General features: G+C 35.7%; 1 protein-coding gene across 29 annotated transcripts in view; it reads right to left on the bottom strand.

Moving 5' to 3' along the window:
* PTPRD (protein tyrosine phosphatase receptor type D) overlaps positions 1–22,418 on the bottom strand; it is a 1,176,387-nt gene that overhangs the window by 91,427 nt on the left and 1,062,542 nt on the right. For 9 of the 29 annotated variants that reach the window (XM_086870064.1, XM_086870067.1, XM_086870066.1 and 6 more), the window contains 7 exons: positions 22,044–22,349; positions 20,838–21,031; positions 16,679–16,796; positions 11,219–11,806; positions 10,690–10,787; positions 9,654–9,907; positions 4,897–4,987 (listed from right to left, as the gene is read on the bottom strand). In XM_086870064.1, coding sequence (XP_086726190.1) covers positions 4,897–4,987; positions 9,654–9,907; positions 10,690–10,787; positions 11,219–11,806; positions 16,679–16,796; positions 20,838–21,031; positions 22,044–22,349 — 1,649 coding nt within the window. Of the gene's footprint in view, positions 1–4,896; positions 4,988–9,653; positions 9,908–10,689; positions 10,791–11,218; positions 11,807–16,678; positions 16,797–18,923; positions 18,951–20,837; positions 21,032–22,043; positions 22,350–22,418 lie in introns of all 29 variants that reach the window. The other 20 variants (XM_086870058.1, XM_086870061.1, XM_086870063.1 and 17 more) reach the window with 5 other exon arrangements.

Here is a 22,418-nt window from a genome sequence, read left to right as displayed (position 1 = left end):
GCTTATGAAACTTCTATAGTTTCCTGTAGTCTTATAGTTAAATCACGTTTTTTTCTATAGTTATTCAGTCTTTTTAGTACAGTAACAGTTCCAATACAGTAGATTAGCACAGAAGTCATTGCTGGGAGGGAGAGATAAATCACTGGAGTGAGAAAGAGATTAAAAAAACCCCAAATGAACAACTAAAATCTGATCTTAACTATATATATTAATTTCAAAGTACATGTTTAGTCAGGGAAGTTCTCCACAGAATCACAGGATATGCTGAGCTGGAAGAGATCCTGAAGAATCATTGAGTCTAAGTCCTGGCTCTGCACAGGACAGTCCCAATAGCCACACCATGTGCCAGAGAGCACTGAACTCTGTCAGGCTGGTGCTGTGACCACTTCCCTGGGCAGCCTGTTCCAGTGCCCAAGCACCTCTGGGCGAAGAACCTTTTCCTAATATCCAACCTAAACCTCCCCTGACACAGCTTCAGGTCATTCCCTTGGGTCCTGTCACTGTCACCATAGAGAAGAGATCAGTGCCTGCCCCTCCCTGTTCCCCTCATCATGAAATTGTAACTGCAGTGAGGTCTGTCCTCAGTCCTCTCCAGGCTGAATAGAGCAAGTGACCTCAGCCACTCCACATATGTCTTCCCTTCAAGACCCTTCACCATCTTCAATATCCTCTTCTTTTAGGCATTAACGAACACATCTTTTTGCCTTCCCTCATGGGATCTTGTATTTTTCATTTACACAATTAATAACTGCAATGCATGTAAAGCAATCTAATATTCTCTCTTCTACTCACAAAGAAACTTTTAATACTGAATGCTTTGATATTCACTACTCACTGACTAAATTTAAGGTTACAGCTACATATGAAAGCAAGCTGTGCCACTTGAATTCAGGCTTCCTTAACATTGAGAGCATTTGGATGTTACACTTTCCAAGATCTATGAAGTCAACTGCTTTCCAGCTCCAATGCTGAGTCAGTGCCCTGTTGCAGAGATTTTACATCCAATTTACCTCTATCAGTTTCAATGCCATGACACAAAAGCTGGTACAGTGCAATGGATCCCCTGAGCAAAAAAAGAATTGGCCATAATTTGAGACTAGAAATCATTATTCATTACTCAAGGACACTATTCCAATCAGCAGTCCATATTTCTCTTTCATTCTTCCTAAACAGTTTAATGAGCAGCTAGAGTCAATTTGCGTCGTATAAAAATGAGGGCAGCAAAAAAATGTAATATTGAAGAGATTTCTATTTAGTTACTTCACTGAAGGTGACTCTCACATCTGCCAGTAGCTTCCTATGCCCCAGGTAGAGTCACTAAATGCAGAACATGAAGCAGAGAATAATCAAAGTTTGTTCCAGATTAGATCAGCCCTTGTAGGAACTGCTGAGGGAAGCACTCTGAAAAGTTTGTCTTAGTATGATGCCACAGTTTATAATAATAGCTGTGCAGAGGGCTGAGCACTGGCTATCTGGAAGTCTGCCAAAACATGAAGCTAAGTATTGAAGCAGTAACAGTGCACACTGGCTTAAAGTCAGGAGCCACAAACAGGACAGCACGAGTAGAGGCATACAGCTTGTGCCATCGCTGAAGGTAACTGGCACTTTGATGTACCATTTCCACTGGAATTAAAGTTGTGTGTCTGCCTCAACTAAATTATTTGTCATATGTTTCCGAACTGCAGTGTATTTACAATTTAGATTGTAAATAATGCATAATAAAGTGCCAAAGTGCTGTAGGACTACTGCAATCAAAATTAGATTAATATTGAGATGCAAAGAAAAATGTTTGATTTTGATTATTTCTCACATTTGAAATAGTAACAGAAAGTGCATATATTGAAAGAAAATGCAATGCTGAAGTACAGAATTAGAGTGATCAGAAATTCAGTTTTGGCTATGAATGCTAAAAGCTAGCCTGAGTCAAATAAAATTAGTTCAGCTTTCCAAAGGTTGTTGATCACTTATGGCCAGCTAACTTAGGTGTATTTGGGTGTAGATAAAAACTTCGTCTGTAACATTAATTACATATGGCTGAGTAGACCTCAGGTGAGCCTCCAGGTGAACCTCCAGCCTCATTCATGCTTCATATGTAAATGGGGTTGTTGCCAAATATCATTACTTGCTCATTTATTTCCTATTGTACTCCCTATACACAGATTTCAATAAAATTACTGAATTCATTTAAGGCTTAACTTGGCAACCTTTATTTTGGTTTTACTGCATAGATCTAAAGTTATCCTACCACGTAATACTGCAAATCATAGCATCTTTTTCTATTTCATTTACTTGCATGATGTCTATTTAAAGTCACTAGACCTCATGATATTAAAATAAAAAATGAAGTTTTGAGTTGGTAAAAAAGCACTGTATCTCTAATTTATTTTTATTTTTCAGATGTCAAACATCTAGTCCATTATCTGTTCTTTTAAAACTAGGCATCCATCTTAGTTTCTTTCAGCGCTGAGGTTCAAGGAACAGGAAGATTAGGTGACTACAATAAGTCTTTTTGGACTGCTCAGTTATGTAATGGAGTTATACTCCAGAGATGTGTCATTAGCAAATACTTTCCTTCTGCTTACAATCTAAGCAAAGCATTTGGAACAAAGTTCTTTGAAATATCTCTTGCCCAACCATTTCTGATACCAGACGCATATCTGAGATCATACTAAAAATATAAATATGCATAAGTATCCTCACTTGACCATCAGGCGCTATTTGCTCAGAGAGTAGTGCTTTTTTTGGGGGGTGGTGGTGATTTTTTTTTTTTTGCTTTTTTTGGGGGGGGGGGGTGTTGTTGTTGTTGCTATTTTTTCACAAATGTATTTATTGCAGCACTGTTCACAAGCTTGTCAGGAAAAGCACACTTAATAAAATGCATACTTTCCAAAGCTGGAAAGCAAACCAGTCTTTTAAGTAATAGAAAGTGAATGAGTTTGCATGATATGCAATTGCTGCCTGACTTTAATGTTTTTCCCCTACTCAGTTCTTGCTATATGTATTGGTGGTAATTGTAAAAGATATATCAAAGGGTTTAGTTCTTTATCAGAAATAATTTTAATTTTCCAGTCAATGCATATCTTATTTCTTCCGTCATTAATTCTACAATGTGGTCTCAATTATATCAACAGAAGTGGGAAACAACCCATCCTGACACAAATATTTCTGAATTAATAAATGCTCTTTATCAATCTGTTATACAGACTAAGGCAACACAACTTGAAGGATGATTAAAATGACCCTTTTTTATGAGAATCAGCAGGAACCATAGAATTTAATTGCCAGAAAGTTCAATGTCATCTGGCACCTATCCTTTAATCTATTTAATGCTGCTGAATGTGACTCCACTCTTTGGATGTTAAACGTAGGTGGTAATACTCAATCAGTTTCCATTACTGAATGGATGTGGCTGTCAGGGATTTACTGTTTAACTGTATTTGATGGCTCCTACGACTAGGATCATGAGCTGGTGGCATTTACAATCCAAGTTCTTTTAAAGGGAAGATGTTAATAGATCAAAGCAAGCCATTGCTGCAATGGAATGAAGTGGAGATGATCAAATGAAACTGGTCAAGAAGAAACACAGGGTTGAATCTGTTAGTCATATTGCCTTCCTCTGAACAGTTGTTCCTAATATTCTGCTTAAGGATTTTCCCATTGTTGTAACAAGGACTGAAAGAATTACATTTGTATTTTGAACGATTTCTAAAACACTGTTAATTTTGTGAAGATCTTTATTTTCCCTGTATTTTGGTGCAAAATTTGAAATTTATATCCATTTTGTAAATGGCAGGAGAGAATTTATGCTTGCTCACAGCTGATCAATACTTCCCAGTAATTGTGTTATAGGGAAGCATATAGTGAGGTTATCTCTGTAACATAAAACTCTTGAATCCACCAAAAGAAAATAGAAAAATAAATGGGATACAGTCAAAAGAACACTTTATCAGTAGTAAAAAAACCCCAACTGATTCTGGTCTTTGAATTGCAGAGATATTACACGTACAAAGCACCACAGCATCTGAACGTCATCTAAAATCTTGGCCAGAAACAACAAGAACAATAACACCACTACTTGTCTTTTACAAAAGTCTCTCATATGGGCCTCTTGAAAGAGCCTTAAAATCATAAAAGTTAGCATTACTACATATTTACAGACTGAAAGAAGAAAGACAAGTGTGCATTAGCTATACTGTCCTTTGGTAAAACAGAAAATGGGGGTGAATATTATACTTCCTGGAATTATTACTGTATCAATAACATACCAAATTGATTTCTAGCATTGCTGGGCTTATTTCTTAAATGAAAGCCATTCCCCACCTTGGATGAATGTAATTTATAGTTTCAAATGATGACATAATGTTGCTCTTTCTCTCCTTGTTCATGCATTTATTTCTGATCACAAACTGTTGGTTAAATGGAGGCTATGTCTCACCAGAAGTATTACAGTATATGACAATCAGGTAAAACCACCACCAGAAGGTCAAATGTTAAACTGAGGTGCAAATTGCAATTTAGCATTTGTTACAGACTTAGTAAACACCCCTCTAATGAACCAGACCTTTATTACAGTTCATATTGTTGGTGATTAAGCTTTTGCTGACAACTCATTTCACCTCCTGCACTTTTGCATCACTCATTACAATAGTAAAAGAATACAGTATTAGTGTCAACAAATATCAGATACTTTATGTTCTTTATTTCAATTTAATATCTTTCCTGTCTTCTCATTTAAGTAATTTGAATTTTTGTTTTAGTTTCCACAAGCTAATATCAATATAAATACAAAGTAACCTGACAACCAAAACTTTTAAAACTGGTGATTAATTACCTAAAACTAGCAAGACTGCTTCTTTAGTAAAGGAGAAGAAAAAAGCACCAAATCATATACAGTACCTCATCTAGTTCCATTTCATCTGGACTCTCCCACGGTTTGATAAACTTTCCACGAGACCTCTTCAAAGGCACAATAACTATGTAATAGCCTCTGTAAATGAAAAAGTTGGACAAAAGTGAAGTTAAATGAAAAGGAATAGATAAATTGATGGAGTGGGTCTGTTTATAGGAACTTAAGAGAGAAGTGGTATGTTGAGAATAAACTTCTGCACATTAATATGTCACTGCAGCCTTCGAAACATAGCTGTAAACATTCACACTCTTGAAATAACATCAATTGTAAAACATTTGACAAACAAATGGCACCAATTACCTGCCTTTTTGTGTAAACATATAAATATTTATAAAAAACTTTAATTACAATGTATTAAAATGCTGACATAAATTACAAGAGCCATAGGTTATTTGTACTGTGCCACCATCACACTGAGAAAAAAACCTCAAAGCCCTAAATTGAAATACATTACCATACATTTAAATCTCAATTACCAACCCATCTTCCCCCATTTTAATGTATAATCTGGATTTTAAAAATCTATTTTTTAATGCCAATATCATAATAAAAAGAAAATAAAGCAAACATGACATACACTGCACCCATACTTTCTTTCCTTTTGGCAATGAAATGCCATTAGCTTTACCTCTGTAAGTATTCTGTTCACAGTCATAGGTAAGAGTGCATGATATATACTCTTTATATCTAGGATCTTAAAATTACATGTATAAGTTATCCTCAGAAATATTTTCCTGGAAACATTTTCTTCCTCCCCATCAGTGGAGACCAGCAAATTATATTTTCTAGTATGATGGAGATCTGGTACTTTCATTGCTTACTTCACAAAGCCTGGATATGTGTCAGGCAGATCCATAACTTCACGTTGTGAAGGGAAGAAGGGAGGAACTTCACAGTGAGAGGGAAGAAGCGTAGAATCACAACAGCAGGACATGCAGGGTAGTATAATATATGTCTTCTTGATAAACACACTTGTCAAAAAGTCAGGCACTCTCCATCTCAGGGGAGAGGGAAAGAAACTAGTTTTCTTTGTTTCTAGTAACAAAAGATTATTAAGGTGTTTCTGGGTCTCATTATAGAAGGTAATTTTAGTGTCTCATGGGCCATCTCCTCTTCCAGTCTGCATTTTTTCTAAAATCCATTCAACCTTCTGTAAAATTATTAATTTTACTCATGCAGTGCCGCTGAAAATCCTAAGTAATTAACAAAAAGGAGTCTACAGAAAAGGAGCTGCCTTACAATTGGCTAAAAACTATCTCAGTCTAAGCCAGCTATATAAACTATCTTTTTTTACCACACCAGGGTAAGCCATTGATCCATTTTAATCATCTCTTATTTAAAGCTATTTCCCATGAAATAAATGCAACAAAACTTTAGATTTTCAGCTCCTGTAGAAAGTACATGTATTCATTAATACTCATACTAAGAAATTTGAGGAAGTTTTCTATGGAAATGCTGAGCTCCAACAGAAACACTGAAACGAAGTGCTGGCCACAGATTTTTAACTGGTGTCCACATGCTGTATTCCACCATTTAAAAAAAAAAAAATCTGTGGCATGCATTCTTATAGTGACATAAGTATCATATAGTATCATAAATCGTCTTTTAAAAAGATGTAAAACTGTAAGGCTGTTTGAACACAGATTTTAAATGTTCACTGGCCTATTAAAAATAATTTGAATAGCAAATCCTAGTGAACACTGACTTAAAAATGTTTACAGTAACAACTTATATACCCTTTTTGTAACAGATGCCTAAGAATCAAGAGAAAAAGAAATAAGAACTTGCCCCTATAGGTCTTTCAAACATCAAAGATACATATTCATCCTTTTCTTTAACTTCATCTTTTTATTTTTTTAAGCTAACAGAGTTCATATATTTTTCTTTTCAATCAAGGAACCTCCAGCATGTAAATGTAACTTTCACACTTTTTCACTTCCTTCATGAAATTCTCCCTCTTGTAACTTTGAAAATCTACCAAGACATTCAGCACACAAAGATTATTTTAAACTGAAACAATAAGTAGATCAATAGTAAGCAGAAAAATGAAAATGTTCGCACCAATATGCACTGCTGCAAATTGTGAAGGACATCAAAGTCCTGTGATTTTTAGCTAATTACACAAAATGTAGCATCTCCTGGAAAACATGTTTTATAGTTCACTTCAGTATTTGCTTGCTTGTTTTTAGGGTGGGGTTTTTTTCTGGGGGAGAGGGGAGGGAGGAGGGTGAGAAAAAAAGGGTTTATTTGGATATTGTTTTTATCTACTGAGTATTTGAGAGGCCAAAGTCTCCCACAAAACTCTGTTTTTACTTAAGATTTTCAAAGATGTAATTCAAATTACAAAGAGATTCAGAGAAATATGATCTGTCCTTTACACATAAAAATTGCTTTGGAAATAGCCCAGAATACTAAAAGAAAGAAAAATTAAAAACTTGCTCCCTTGAGATGAGCAAAAGAGGTACATTTTACTAAACATAAGGTAAGCTCCGAACCAATTTCTATGCTGTATCACCATCAAACATTGACAAATAACAACCGTCTTTAATTACAAATATTACAAAGGCTTTTATAACATTACCCTCAATCTCATTACCTATACTTCATTAGAGCAATTCACTTTCTGTGTAATTAGTATTATTGAAAAATTCTCAGTACTTCATTGTAAGCTAGGGACAATCCTGAGCATATAATGTACTGATAGAGGAGCAGCATGTCTAAAAATGTCAACATAGCTAATTCATTAAACTTTTCTTCCCATACAAAGACTAATGCAGAACAATCTTTCTTATTCTAGCAAACATCAGGCCAGCTTTTCTGTTCAGTCTCTAGTTGCTTTGGTGTGCCTGCTCCAAGGGTCACATCAATCTTTGTGTCTTACTTTATCAAGTCTGATCAAATCTTAGAAGATAGATGTACAAGTAGTGGACATATTATTTGCAAAATCTGCAGTTGGACCCTGCAGATTTAATGTACCTTTTCTGATGTCATTAGCCTCTTTAACTTTTTTACACTATAGAAAAACAAGGAAATTTTCTTTTATTCCAGTGCTATCTTCTGCTACTGTTTGATCAGCTATCCTGCACATTTTTCTCTCTGTGAATGCTCTGCCTCATAAATCTTTTTTGACTCATTCCATCTTCAGTCTTCCTTAGCTGCATTTGTAACTGACCGCATCTTACTCAATCTAATGATAATGACTACATTTTTCAGTTTTTCATCCTTTTAATGTTTCAAAGTCATTTATTTCTTGACCTTACCTGCCTCAAAATCTTCAGTCAGTAATGAAAAAGGGGGCAGCTTTCTAGAAAGCTGTAAAAATCCACCAGGGAGAAGACAAGTTGAATCCTCATCATTTAATGACTGCCTCATTTTCCTCCCCATTTCCTTTACATTACATATGGGAACCTTACAGATCAACAAGAATCACTATAAGTAGAGCACTATTACTATAAGTAATAACATTTATTGATTGTATCATGCTTCATGTTTTCCTGGCAAATCATTATTATCTAACCTTTCTAATCCCTGCTGACCATGTGCTTTCAGGTCTTTAGTCCTGCTTCTGTTTAAATTTCCACACCACCTGTTCGCTTCCAAAATCTATGTAACTGCTAGAAAACTTCCAATTTTTTAGCAAAATCTCTTCTTCTCTTTCTGAGGCCAATGGAGAGGACAAGGTATTTTTATCCTGATAAAAAAAAATCAGAATTAAGTAATCTGAATTACTTTAAGTGCAGTACCAATTCTTTAAAACTCCACAAAATTCTTGAATGACTGAGTATGATTACGTCAAGGAGCTACAGCAGGGCAGCTACGCATTGATGGGTAATCCATACTTTTTGAGATGATGTATAGTTCAAAATATAACAAGTTTTCTGCATCCCTCATTTTGCAATCCGTGATGCAAACTCTGTGATCTGTACACTGAGAAAAATCTGCAAACGGAAAGATAATCAGTCTCCATACAAGTCGTACACATGTGCCTATACGACAAACTTAAGAGTTCTAGCTGGAACCGACCTATAGTCAGTTCTATTCATATTGAATAGATTCATCATCTATTCATATTACCTCACTACTTCAGGGCTGACAAAAAGTTAAAACAAATTAAGGGCATCATCCAAATAGCTCTTAAACATTGATATGCTTGGGACATTAACTGCCAGACTAGGAAGCCTCTTCCAGTTTGAAAACACTCATAGTAAACAAATGCTTCCTAACACATCTGAACCCTGATGCAGGTCTGAGGCATTGCCTCATGCTCTACATATGGATCTCAGGAAGAAGTGATAAGCAACTCCTTTTTCACTTCCCCTTCTCAGCAAGCTGCAGAGAGCAAGGAGGTCAGCCCTTAGCCCTCTTTTCTCCAAACCGGACAAGCTCAAAGCCCGCAACAGATCCTTACAAGATATTCCTTTCAGTCCTTCCATTGGCTTTGCTGGATGTACTCCATCTTTACAAGAGAATTTGACACTTAATTTTCATGCCACTCATGACTGCATGAGTGGCATGAAAATTAGTGTTCCAATCTATCTGTATGCTTCTGCAAGCCCCCTTGTCCCTTGAGAGAGTCAACAGCACCTCACAGTTTATCAAATATTAAACTGTTATTAGGTCAAACATTACTGCAGAGTACTATAGTCTCTGTACTGTTATAAAGAATAAAACTGTAGTCCACCATCAAGAGTTAGAATGATCATCTCTCTGGAGTTAAAAGCAACGGTATGTCATTCACACTCACTTTATGTTCTCATTTGAGGGTACTTCTGGAAGCTCCACAGTTATCATGCCATCTAAGTTGGTCTTTCCAATGAAGACTGGCTTTGTGCGAAGCACGTCTGGTGCAGTCTTTGCAGTAACTCTGTGCTGAAGACCCCCAGCACTATTCCCTCTGTTTGTCAGGACAAATGAATATGACGTCTCTGGCTTCAAGTTTGTGATCAGCTTTTGAGTAGCTCGTCCATCAACTTCCATTTTCCCATCATCATAAAGGATCTAAGTTAATACACAAAGGCAGTTTGTGTTACTAGGAGAAGGCAAATGATGCTGTCACATGGAATTCAGGAATCAGCCTAGTGATAAATTAAAATAATAAATAAATTTAAATTTATTGGGAAATTTTAGGGTGTAAAACAGTACTGAATTCACTGCTGCAAGTAAACTGCTCACTTTCAGGGGAAAAAAAAAAAAAAGTACTACATTAATATAAAGCAATGTAAACACTCCTGAAATACAGTTTCACTTTTTCAAAGTAAGCAGCTTTGCTTGAACTCAGAATTTAAAGCAAGGTACTCTTGTTAAAAGTAGGTTGACTTTTTCATTCATACTCCTTATTTAGAAAGGATTTTGTGCCATTTAGTTCCTAAAATACTGTTCTTCACTTGCCACTGTCTGAGATGACACAAGTGATTAAGATTGAAGCAGAACAAATTCCAGGCAGACTGCATGTTACACTGAGTCTCTGTATCTGGATAAAGCTATAGCTAGTGGAGTAAAAGAACTGCAAATCAAAAATGTGCCACTGTACATTGAGGAGACAAAACCCAAAATGGTACTCGATTGCATTTGCCATGGAAAGGACTGGAGAAAAAAAGAAGAAAATTTTTCTTTCAATCTTTTCTTTAAAATACTGTAGCGGTAAATGAAAAATTAGCAATCTTAGAAACAATGATACTCCCAATACATGTTCATTATATATGATCAGTAAGCTACCTAATTAGGTAAATACATTGTCTAATTTCTGTTATTTTCTCTTGTACAAATGGGAAGTAACTTACTTTGAAAGGCAGTGCTGAATTGTAGTTTTCTGGAATTTCCCAGGACAGCAAAACAGAAGTCTTCATTACTGCTTTAACATGAAAATTTTTTGCAAACACTGCTGGAAAAAAAGAAACAATGTATATAAACAACATCTTGGAGCTCAGATCTTGTCGTATTTCCACTGCTACTTGGGAGTATTAGCTTTCCATTTAGGTAAAAAATCAATAAGGATTCAATTCTCCTACCTGTTTGCTCATATTTAAATATCACATTTAAGCTGTTCTCACTCTTATCTAGTGACAACCCAATACACACATTTTCCTTACCTGAAAATACTGTGAAGAAGTTAGCCAGAACTTGCTTGGCAAGGGACAACTGAATTCTAAGGCATCCAAAACATATTAAGATTTGCATACTTTACCTTTTGTGTTTGATGAACCTATTTTTATGAATGGGCCAGTCAGTTTTATTTACACCTTCAAAAACACTGATATCCAAAGACCGATACTCCTTTAAAGGCCAACGCCATAAGCAGACAAATCCTACCTTGATCCACGGGTAGTGTCCTGAACTGGACACTTGGACTATATGGACCAGGCCCTTTGCTTGTGTGGGCACGTACTTTTACATCATAAGTGGTATCTGGTTTTAAGCCAGAAAGTGTCATAGTGGTATCAGCAGGAACAACAGGGAGTTCAACTGGCTGGTAAGCAACATTGATATCTCTGTACAGGATGGTATACTTGGTGATAATGCCATTTCTTTCTGCCAAGAGTGGCATCTGCCAAGTTAATTGAACTGATGTAGAAGTAGAGCTTTCCGAGTGGAGATTTTGGGGAAATCCACTGGGTACCTCTTCAGGAACAGAAATCTCTTTAACCATCTCCTCCCCAAAGCCCACTTTATTTCTAGCTGAGAGCCTGAAGATATAAGAAGCTCCTTTGTGAATGTCTGTGGCCGTGAAGTGATCTTCCTTCTCTGAGAACTCCATGGTTGTTAATGTATCCATGTCTTTGCGACCAAACTTCAGGCGATAACCCTGCAGCGGGCCAAAAGTTTCCACAGGAGGATGCCACTGAATTAGAGCCGTGTTCATCTGTGTGTGGCTAATCACAAGCCGAGGTTTGCCTGGAACTGTAGCACAATGTTATTTAAAGAGGATAGATATAAACACAATTGCACGTACAATTACTGAGGCTAGTTTTAGCAGGAATAGGGATATATTTCATCTTTCCTCACTCTTAGTTCCAATTATGGCTGTCCTAATGAAGAAATAGTGTCTGGCTCCTGTACTATTTAGTCATACAGTATAAGGAACTGCAACAGTAGAGATGTTTACTGCTTTTTTGTCTTCTTCCCTTACCATTATTTCTAAATACAGAGCACATTCAGAGGCACAGGATCTAGAAACACAAATCAAGAAGTAAAACTTCCAACAAATGTCTTATGAATGGTCCTGTCTCAGAAATCCTTGTTTGCAAAAAAAAGGAAAAAAAAAGTACTGTCGTAAGTTTTCATGTGTTTACTTTAAGGCACATTTCCTGAAAATGGGAAAATAATTAATGAAGAAATAACAAGTTCCTAGATGAGTTTAACATTACTTTTATCATTTATAGTTAAAATGGGGCAGAAGTCAGAACAACCTTGCCTTCAGAAATGACTACTACATGATAGAACCCCGTCATTCTAGTTTCCATACACAAATCACTTCCACCTCCACTGTTACAGTGTGGAGAGGCAGCACAGGTTGGAATTTAATATTTTCCAGCATGGTGTATCACATATGATTTATTTTCCAGCATGGTTTTTGTGCACATGACCTGGATTTCTTCTGAAGAAGGCTAAATTGGTAGCTCTTCTTAACTTATACACTACATAAGTAATAATCTTAATTGGGACCCATTGGTCTAAACTGGCAATTTGTCTTTTAGGGAAGTTTGGACTGTAAGTGTGGTACAGACATTGAGAAGGAATTGAATTGAATCAGTCCTAAACAAACCAGAAATGTGTGTATATATAGTGTACATTTTTTGAGTCCCAGTATGAATTCTCATTTACTGTTTTTATTTAATTAATTAATTACTTTTAATTTATTCACATCCATTTGTATATATTTAATTTATATTTTCATTAATACTTCTATTTTTAAAAAGACCGTTTCTATTGCAGAGATTTATTTGATAATGAAGCATATCCATAACTATTCAGAAATCTGGTGTTCATTCCATACCAATGAATGACAGGTCAAGAGACCAGAGTAATTTTGGGAGTAGTACTGCAATGACAACACAGTCTTCAACAAAGACTAATTAGTTTCATCTGCATTCGAAGTCTTCCCATGTGAATATAACTGCTACACTGTGAGCTCTGGTTCCTGTATTTAAACACTTCAATAGATTTTATTACTTATCTTCAGTTCTCAGGCACCCAGCAAATCAGATTGTGATTGTCAGAAGGTCTAACTACCAATCCATAAAGAATTAGGAATAAGGAGGGAAGAATGGCATGCCTTGAAAAAAATTCTGCATTTACTAAGCTCTTTCCTCATTACATCTGTCACAAGTCATGACCTTGTTTCTAATTTTATACAAATTATAGGTAGGTTTTATAGAAATTTTCAAAATATCTTTAAATTTAAATGTTGAGTTCACCTGGCAGCATTATTGTGGAATCCTGTGAGTGTTTTCTCACACCTTCTGCTGTGTAAAGAACGTATCTCTGGTTTGTTCTGACTTGCTCTCATTGATAACTAAAAGAGAAGGCTGTGATGAAAGCCTTTTGCAGACCATATTTTTCTCTGCATTCTAACTAGTACTGGCAGCAGAGTAGCAGAGGAAAGAACAGTTTACAAAAAAAAAGAATAATACTCCTTCAGCTTCCTAGAGAAGAGATTACTGAAAGGTATAACTAAATTATTTTTGTTATAAAATTTTTCTTTTGCTCTTGTGCCAGACTTCAGAATTAGAGCTACATTTTAACTTCTCAGAACCAGGGAATTAATAAAGTTTACTTCTCCAAATAAATACCCTGTGACTTAAATAGTAAATGACAATGGTCAGAAGTTTTTTTAATACCATAAAGCCTATCTGATGTTGCAAAGCAGATAAATTTCTTTTTATTTCCAGACAGCTTTCAGTAAACATTTACTTTCAGAATGATTTACTTATGAATATTATAATCTTTTAGGACAAATGACAGGTTTCTGTGCAGCTGTATATACAGTTATGCCACCAAATAGCTCTGTCTAGAAATTTCTGGTAATAACCTGAATTTTTCATGAGCCTAGAAGAAGTGAAATTTTTCATAAAATAATATATATTCTCTGATCTAGTGAAAGCCTCTTCCACTAGTACATAGCAAGACATCTCTCACACCCCCCTTTGCACCAGACATTTCTGCTGCAATGGCTTGCCGCTGCTAGCAGAAGCTCATGCAAGCTGCTTTTGCCAAATTACCAGAAGTAATTTGTTTCTGTTAGATGCTGTAAAGTACACCACCGTCTTATTATAAACCGTTTTCTTTTAGCTGAAATTTGTATTTCCAGAGTGCTGTCCACTATGAGAGTAAATGTACCTTGACAAGTAATAGACAAGCTATTGTCCTATGAGATTCTTCAACTACTGTGACACAGAAATTAAAGGTCTGATTAAAATCTTCATAAAAATTGTATATCACTGACTAGTAAGTCTTCATTTTTATCAAGGTCTTGTTAATAATACATTTTGTAACTTCTGCCCATTAATTTAATTTAATTTAATAAGTAATTTAATAAGTAATTTGATTTAAAAATATTCAGTTACAGTTTTTATTACATCTGATTTCAATAGTGAGGAAAGGAAACCGAACATAAGACAAATGCATACTCTTGAAAATATCAACAGCGTTCTGTGACTTTACTAAAAACTGAGTTACCATACTGTAGGCTTACCGATGTTTGGTGAATCTTTCCTGCCTGAAAATGTAAATTACTCTTTTGTATCACTAACTGGACAGCTGACTGGTTTCTTATTTTGCCTGAATACCCTACAGATAGCTTCCCTGGCAATTGTTCAGATATCTATTCTCTTTTCATATCTTTTATGGACATAATCTCAGTCAATCTCATTCAAACTTTGGAAGTTAGACTAGAAAGTCAGATCCTTCATTTTCTTTATCGTAGTATTCCAATAGCACCTTTCTAGAAAAAAAAAATCAAATGGAAACTCAAAATGTATAGGAGACTGCATTACAGACCTACAACCCTTTGGTGTTAACACATCGTTCATTCCCTTGTGGTGATGCATTCTCACAGATAGTGAGCAGGAAGCTCTTAGTACTGACTATTCAATGTCTGTTTTTCCAAAAATCTGCATACAAATTTTTCTTACAGAAACAGGCAAAACACAGTAAGCTGTAACATCAAGTGAAGAGATTTCATAAAGTCTGGGATTTATGAAAGAGCAAAATGGTAACTAGCTGTTAATCCCAGGAACAAGCATTACTTGTTCACAGGGTTAAGCAGACAAGAACAGTGTGATACACATTACATTTACAGACATGCTTCTGATTCTCTATTGCTTTTCAGACAAGTTTATAGGGGACATAGGATTTGTTCTGTATTTTTAAATTAGAAGCATCAGAGATCTTGGTAGAATGACACATGAACAGTCAATAAGCACTAAATGCAGTGAAACTTTAAGTTTTGCAGGAATATTTGCATAACCTATGTTTATGTCTAGGAACTAATAAAATCATAATTTGTATAATTGTGTTTATTTAAACTGCTAATTGAACTTAAAAAAAAAGAGTAATGGATCAAGTGCTTTTTTTTTCCTTAAATAAAGTTCCAACACATTCCAGAAATATATAATCATCTTTTTTTCTCAGAGTATGAGAATTCAGGAAAAATAAGAAGTTACACAGTAAATTTCAGCAATAGCCAAGAGTATTGACTAGAATGTATTCTACGATTCTCTGAAATGAAACACTGTGCATCTAGCCACCAAGACTGAGATCTTTCCAAGGAATCTAACATGAAAAAGTTGTAGATGGTTTTGATATTAATACAGGATATGTTCTGCATTCAGTGATTGTTTTAAAAATTGAATCAATCACTATAAATACAAATATATATGCCTTTTGGATTTTATCTATTAGCATAAACAAAACATTGTTATTCATAGAGCTTGTAATGGTGTTACGTGTGATTGTAATAGAATATCCTTAATGGCTGCACTACAAAAGCCCTGAAAATGAACCCAATACCTACAGATTGTGAACACCTGTAGGTAAGCATCACACTAAACCTGTGGTGGCATCCATTGGTTAAGCTGTGCCACAGTGACCTATTAAAAAAAAAAAAAAAAGAAAATGTTCCTTATCTAAAAGCAGTTTGGTTCATCCCACCTGTTCTAACTGCTGTATTGGTTATGCAGTTGAGACATCCAGCATTTAGTACCACCTGAGATCAAATGCAGACTGAGCACAGCGGCAGGGGGTATTTTGCCCCAGTAATTCCTTAAATTACCCCTGAATACATACAGGCTTCAAGATTTCACAGGATGGAGTTTCACTCTGTTTTCCAATTCTCTGCTTTAATAATTATATTATTATGAGATAAGTTGTGAATGTCATACAGATGGATTCTTTCAATGTTTTTACTGGCAGGCAGCAGTGTTGCTGTTTGTTGCATGAAGATCATGAAAGCCCTTTACAACTTTTACAAAAATATCTTTCTCAGGTCCAAATTTCTATTTTTTCTTCTCAAAGAAGACACCAATAATAGTGGAAGAGCTACTAAAAACTAGGAAATCACCTCATCATGGACCTAAGAAAGGGACAAAAGGAGTCACTGGCTCTATTTTTATCTAAATAAATGAAGGTCCAAATACTGAAACTGAAACTGAAAAGAAAATCCTATGTCCTAGAAACACTTTTCACACAACAGATTTCCAAATAGTAGGAACATAACAGCAACAGAAAAGGTCAAAAGATTCATTCAGGGCTTAATTTGTATATAAGTATTACCTGCACCAGTAGTAGATACAAGTTTGGGTTTGCTGCGTGCTCCATCACCTTTTGTTGTATAGGCTGTCACAGTGAAAGAGTATGTGGTCTCAGGCTGAAGCCCAGAAATTATCATTTCCTAGGATGAAATAAAATAAAATAAGAACAATTAATTTAAAACAGATTGTTTGCCAGGAGAATGCAGAATCCTCTAGAAACCCCATTTACATCACATTTTTGAGCTACTGGCAGTGATAGCAAGCATTTGAGTGTGCCAACAGACTGTACTGGGTGAAATAATGCAAAACATTTCACGCACTTAGGCAATAGGACAGCACACCTCTAAGTAGTATGCCTCAGGTAGTTTAAAGCAAAAGGCCAAAGGCTTAGTGGTGTGAACAGTGAAAAAAGTCTTCAGAAATACCCTGCCTGAGGAATATTGCTGACATTGTGAAACACATGCACATGTAGACACAAGAAACTCAGTTTAACTTAGTCATTAACAGGATATCACCGATCTAGATGTAAAATGCCTAGTAAGAAAAATGTTGCATGTACATGCACACTTTTTAAGTAATGATGGTGTAGCTGAACAAAAAAGTCTTGTTATTTCCGTAACACTTTCACTGCAACCTGTATCACTGGGTAGACTGTGCTTCACAATATCTGAAAAGACTTCAGAAACAACCAGCCCTTCAGGTCTAAAAGAACTATGTAAAACACCACTAAAAATCTGGTCAAGGGATAGATATGATGGCCCTCAGCTGACAGCAGCTACAAAGCAAGTAGCTCTTCAGCTAGAGCAAAGTAAAGCAACAGCATCAAACTGTATATATCAGGGCAAAGGGGTATTTTTTCACACGTGTGTGCACACATACACGCACACAGAAGATGCTGAATGGTGTATGAGAAATATACTACACTTATGTCCTGCTACAAGGACAGCAAGAGGAGTAAGTTTTGACACTAATAATATAAATAAATCTTATACACAAATATAAAGGGACAGTCTTCAGAGATAACTGATGGGCCCAGAGTCCCCAACTTCCAGCCTGTAACCATTGGACTACTCTCCTTTGCATTTTTATATGCCTGAATGAACTTGCACTAAATTTCAGTGCTGCCAGAGGGATGGTGTATTTATACATCTAGAATAAATAGCAAATGTGCAATCACACATCCCTCAGATGCAACAGCCATGAAAAGTTAATATAAAAATCATGGGCCAGACTATTCATAGTATATGGATTTTTCAAGATAGTGGATATGAGCTGAGTAAAGATGTGATTAGAATTCAGCATTTTATTTACAGTCAGTTAATAGCAATATCGAAATAAAGAGGAAATGAGCAGAATGAGTGGGCAAAATAGGTCAAATAAAAAAAAACAAACCGAAACAACAAAATGAAACAACATATAACAATCTCCTATCAAAAGATCCCCTTCTTAGACTCTATCTCAGAATTGAATTGAATTGGAAGACTTCATATCTTTTGTAAGAAAACTGCACTTGGTACTACCAGAATTAAACTGTAAAAGACAAAAAAAAAACCCCACAAAACTATACAATATAAAGACTTATGAAGATATTAGCTTCATCTAAAACAACCAGTACCTCATGATGTAAGAGCTATGGCTGCATGTAATGTTCAAAGTGTGGTTTGGATACAGCAAACATTATTACTTAGGCATAAACACTGCAGGGCATCTGGCTTTCCATGATAGCATGTAGTTATTTTATCCAAAGAAAGCACAACTGACTTCTACTTTCAGTTACACACACAAAAAAAATTAACCTTAAAATGAATACAGAAAAATACAACTATTGGTATGTAACTCTGAACTGCTTCTGTTTTATTTTTCTATCACCTTGTAAAGAAGAAATTGTGAGGCAAAGTTAGTGACAGCCATCAAAAAGATGGAAAACACAAATCAGTGCTGTACATTTTGGCATCATGCTAAACCCCAGAACAGGCAAGCAGCAGTAACCCTATTCTCCCTGGGAAAATAAAAAAATAAAAAAATAATAAAAAAAAAGAACAACAAAGGAAAAAGGTGTCATAAGCGAAAACCTTTGATGTTAGGAACATGCATTTGTGCAAATGACATAAAAACACCCTGCAAAACAAAAACAACAAACCCAAAGAAAGCCCAAAAAAAAACCCTAACCCAAACCAAAAACATACAATGCTACAAGCAAACAAGCAAGACAAAAGAATCTCAACCCAAACACACAATGTTTTTCTGCCCAGTCAAAAAGTACTTACATGTTCAGTAGTATCATCATATTCCCACTAATTTAGAGTAAAGGAAGTGGAAAGGAAAAACAAAAGAAATAAGGAGATTTGTAGCCTGGTTGAGATAAAGTTTTCTTCTTTATAGTAAAATGAATATGGAAGATGTCTGAAAAAGTCATGTACAGTTTGAATTATCCATGTAGAATCACATGAAATTTGGTTAATGAAATCAGACCAGGCATCTTTAATTCTATTTCTGTTTTCCCTAAAATCCAGCTACTTCTTTTTCACTGACAAAAAAAAAAAAAAGAAGTAATGAATCCTCTTGTACAATATAGTACTATTTTAAAATAGTTTTTATTAAAAGTTGCCAAGGCAACATTAAAGGCTACCTAGTTTATATAATCATGTTACCAGGCTATAATGCTTCAGTTTCCTAAACTAATGCAATGCATTAAGTCTTGAATCCACACTGATATTTTACCATCAAGGTCTTTGTAGATGCAGAAGCCTTGATCACATGTATCACAGAAGTACTATAGGCAGGAATGAGAGGCAGGAAGACAAAGGAGCTGATGATCTTTCATGAAACAGTGGCAAGTGAGCAGGTCAAAGTTAAACTTGGCAAAAGAAGAAATACAACTTTTGCCTTTCTGCTGTTTGGACTCTAATGTCTCCAGTTACTGACCTTTTCGTGTTTAAAATAATTTTAACTCCCCTACCACAGAGAAGTTGAAAGTAAAAATTTGTGAAAGGAAGAAGAGAACCAAAGCACACTAGCATGTCCTTTTCCATCTCCTCTCCCTTTTCCCTTTCCCTTCCCACTTCCTGATCTACTTCCATCTTCGTCTCCACTGAATTCAAACCCTAAACACCACGTTTTCCAGAACAGGAAAGTAAGTAGTGGCAGCAAAGTCCTCCAAAAACACAGTATTTTGCAAATAGGGTGATGAGCAAAATGCAGGTGTAGGCGACCTATTCTCCAAAGAGGTCTCTGCAAATCTAAGATTCAGAACTAAGACAGGAAAGGCAAGAAAAAGAAAAGGCACACCCCCCCCCCCCCCATTTGTTTACCCATATAAAGTTCTTACAAAATCGATTTTACTCTTTGATTTAGGTAAATAATTTTTTTCTATTTCCTGCCAATCCATTCAAACTGTGAGCTAGCAGTGAGACACGTATAATAGATAATAGTTTCCCATATGATGACTCCTTCAATGTCAGAAGCTTTGGAAATCTAAAGTTTTACTTAAGTACTCTTATATCTCAATCAGTAAAATCTTAGTTTGAGAAGCTTTTAAAATTGGATATTTTCATTATCTCATAATCTCATAATTTCTCAAACAGATGGGAAATTTTGCAATATAAATAACCACATACTTATTCAAACTGAGTTCCTCATTTTACTAAAGCTCCTGATATGAATACTGAAGAGTATAATACCTCAGTGGTTTCTGAAGTTACATTAAGAACATTAATTCCATGTGAAATGCGTAGTAAGGTGTGTACAAGCTGATCAGAGAAACACTGTAATAACAGGCAAACATAGGCTTCTAATGATTCTAGGCTCTCCACTGAAACAATGAAATAGGAGATGGATGGATCAAGCCATGCAGAGTTTGCTACGCTGATTTTGAGCTGGATCAGATCACCCTTATGCTTGAGTGTAGGTAAAGTCTCCAGGTTTAACAGAACCACAGTAATGACATAGCTCAGCATTTAGTTGCTCATCAATCGAGAAGAAAGTGTCTTGTTTTGGCCTGAGAACCTTTAAATGAAAGTTGTCTGAAAAAAGTCTTTAAAATAGAGACTAAAAATGCTAGCTGGCAGATGGCTAAATAGAATGAAAAAAGACCCTCAACAACAAAAGGCAGTTTTGGATTGCTCTATGGTAAATGAAATGTTTTCACTGTGACCTAAAAAAGAAGGGAGTGTCCCAGTTACCTGTGCATCTGCTAGCATGATGTCCTTCAGCATGGGCTGACCCTTTGGCTCTCCGTTTTCCATCCTCACGTAGTGGACCTGGTATCCTCGTATCTGACCGTGCTGCTTATTGGGCACAGGCGAGCGCCAGGACACTTTAACAGCAGTAGAGTTGACAGCCTCTACCTCGACTTTGCGAGGAGGACCACTAGGAACTGGAACAACATCATTGGACAGAAGAGAATTACAGCCACCTGTCCCACCCATGTCTTTCCGCTTTTTTTCTTTAAGAAAGGGCAGACTCACTATGTTGTCTTTGAAGAATATAAATCATTCAGCAAATGAAAATGCTCAACAAATCTGCTCTACCTTTCAGTGAAAAGATCAAAAAACATGACTGATGCAAAAAATGGAAGAAAAAGGAGTATTAGAGAAATAGAAAAACATGTAAAAATGTACAAAAGCCAAGGAAGATGCTTTGAGATTCAAAGCATTATAATACAAAGAGATATTTTAATCATTGAAATAATAATACTATAATAATAACAAAACCACAAAAGATTAAAAAAAAGTTTCCTTTTTTTTTTTGTTTGTTTGTCAAGTTCTATGTTTTATTTTGGTTTGTTTTTTTCCCCAGGATAAAAAGGAGGCTGATTACAAGGATGTCTTCTGTTACTTTCAAGAGTGGAAGAAAAGAAAATGTGTGGAGCATCAGTTTTCCAAGATCAAAAAACAAAACTAAAAAAAGCCAACAAAAAAAAACCAAACAAACAACCCAAAAAAACCCTCAAATCAAAAAGCACAATATGGAGGAAGAAAACAGTTTAAAAAAACTAAAGCAACCAAAAAACCAAGACCTGAAAAAAAGTTTATAGACGTAACTTTTTAAAAATGGCAATGACTGTAAAATCAAGGAAAAGGCAGAAAAGTTTTTTCCCTAAGAGAAATTTTTCATTAAAGGAGGAGCAAGAAGGAGGGGCTCAAAGGAGCAGCAGATTCATGTCACTTGGGAAAAAAAAAAAAAAAAATTCTGATAAAAAAATACAAAAATAGAAAAATGGTGTAGAAAGAACAGTCTTTGATTAAAAAGCTCAAAGGGTGACAATATCTGGTTATATTTGGGAAAAAAAAAAAAAGAGGAGCAGAAAAAATTACTGTTAGCCTATACAAAAGACAGCAGATGACAGAGTCATAGAGGTGCAAACTGATGTAGTGGAGGCAACATACCATCTTCATCTGTCCGAATCAATACTGCTAAGCTCTCTGGGCCAGGTCCAACATCAGTGTGAGCAGTCACAGAGATCCGGTACTCAGTCCATTTTTCCAGCTGTTCCAAAAGGTACTGGGTACTGTCCGAGGAAATTCCCAAAATTTCATGGGGCTTGACATCTTCTCCATCAATCCCAATGTACTTGATGGAGTATGCAGTTATAATGCCATTCTGTTTTTCCACCGGTGGAGGTTTCCAACTTACCAAAATGCTAGTGGAGCTGGGGCTTGTGCAACTAATGTCTTGAGGAGGAGCTGATGGCTCTAATTTCAGTAGTGGGTTAAAGGAGGATTTGAGTGGAAGGATAGAAGTGATTGAAAAAAATGAACAAA

Source organism: Cyanistes caeruleus, chromosome Z (genome assembly GCF_971803275.1).
Source record: "Cyanistes caeruleus chromosome Z, bCyaCae1.hap1.1, whole genome shotgun sequence".
Classification (NCBI taxonomy): Eukaryota; Metazoa; Chordata; class Aves; order Passeriformes; family Paridae; genus Cyanistes; species Cyanistes caeruleus.
The sequence above is the reverse complement of the archived record's forward strand: the minus strand, read 5'-3'. Positions and strand labels throughout refer to the sequence as shown.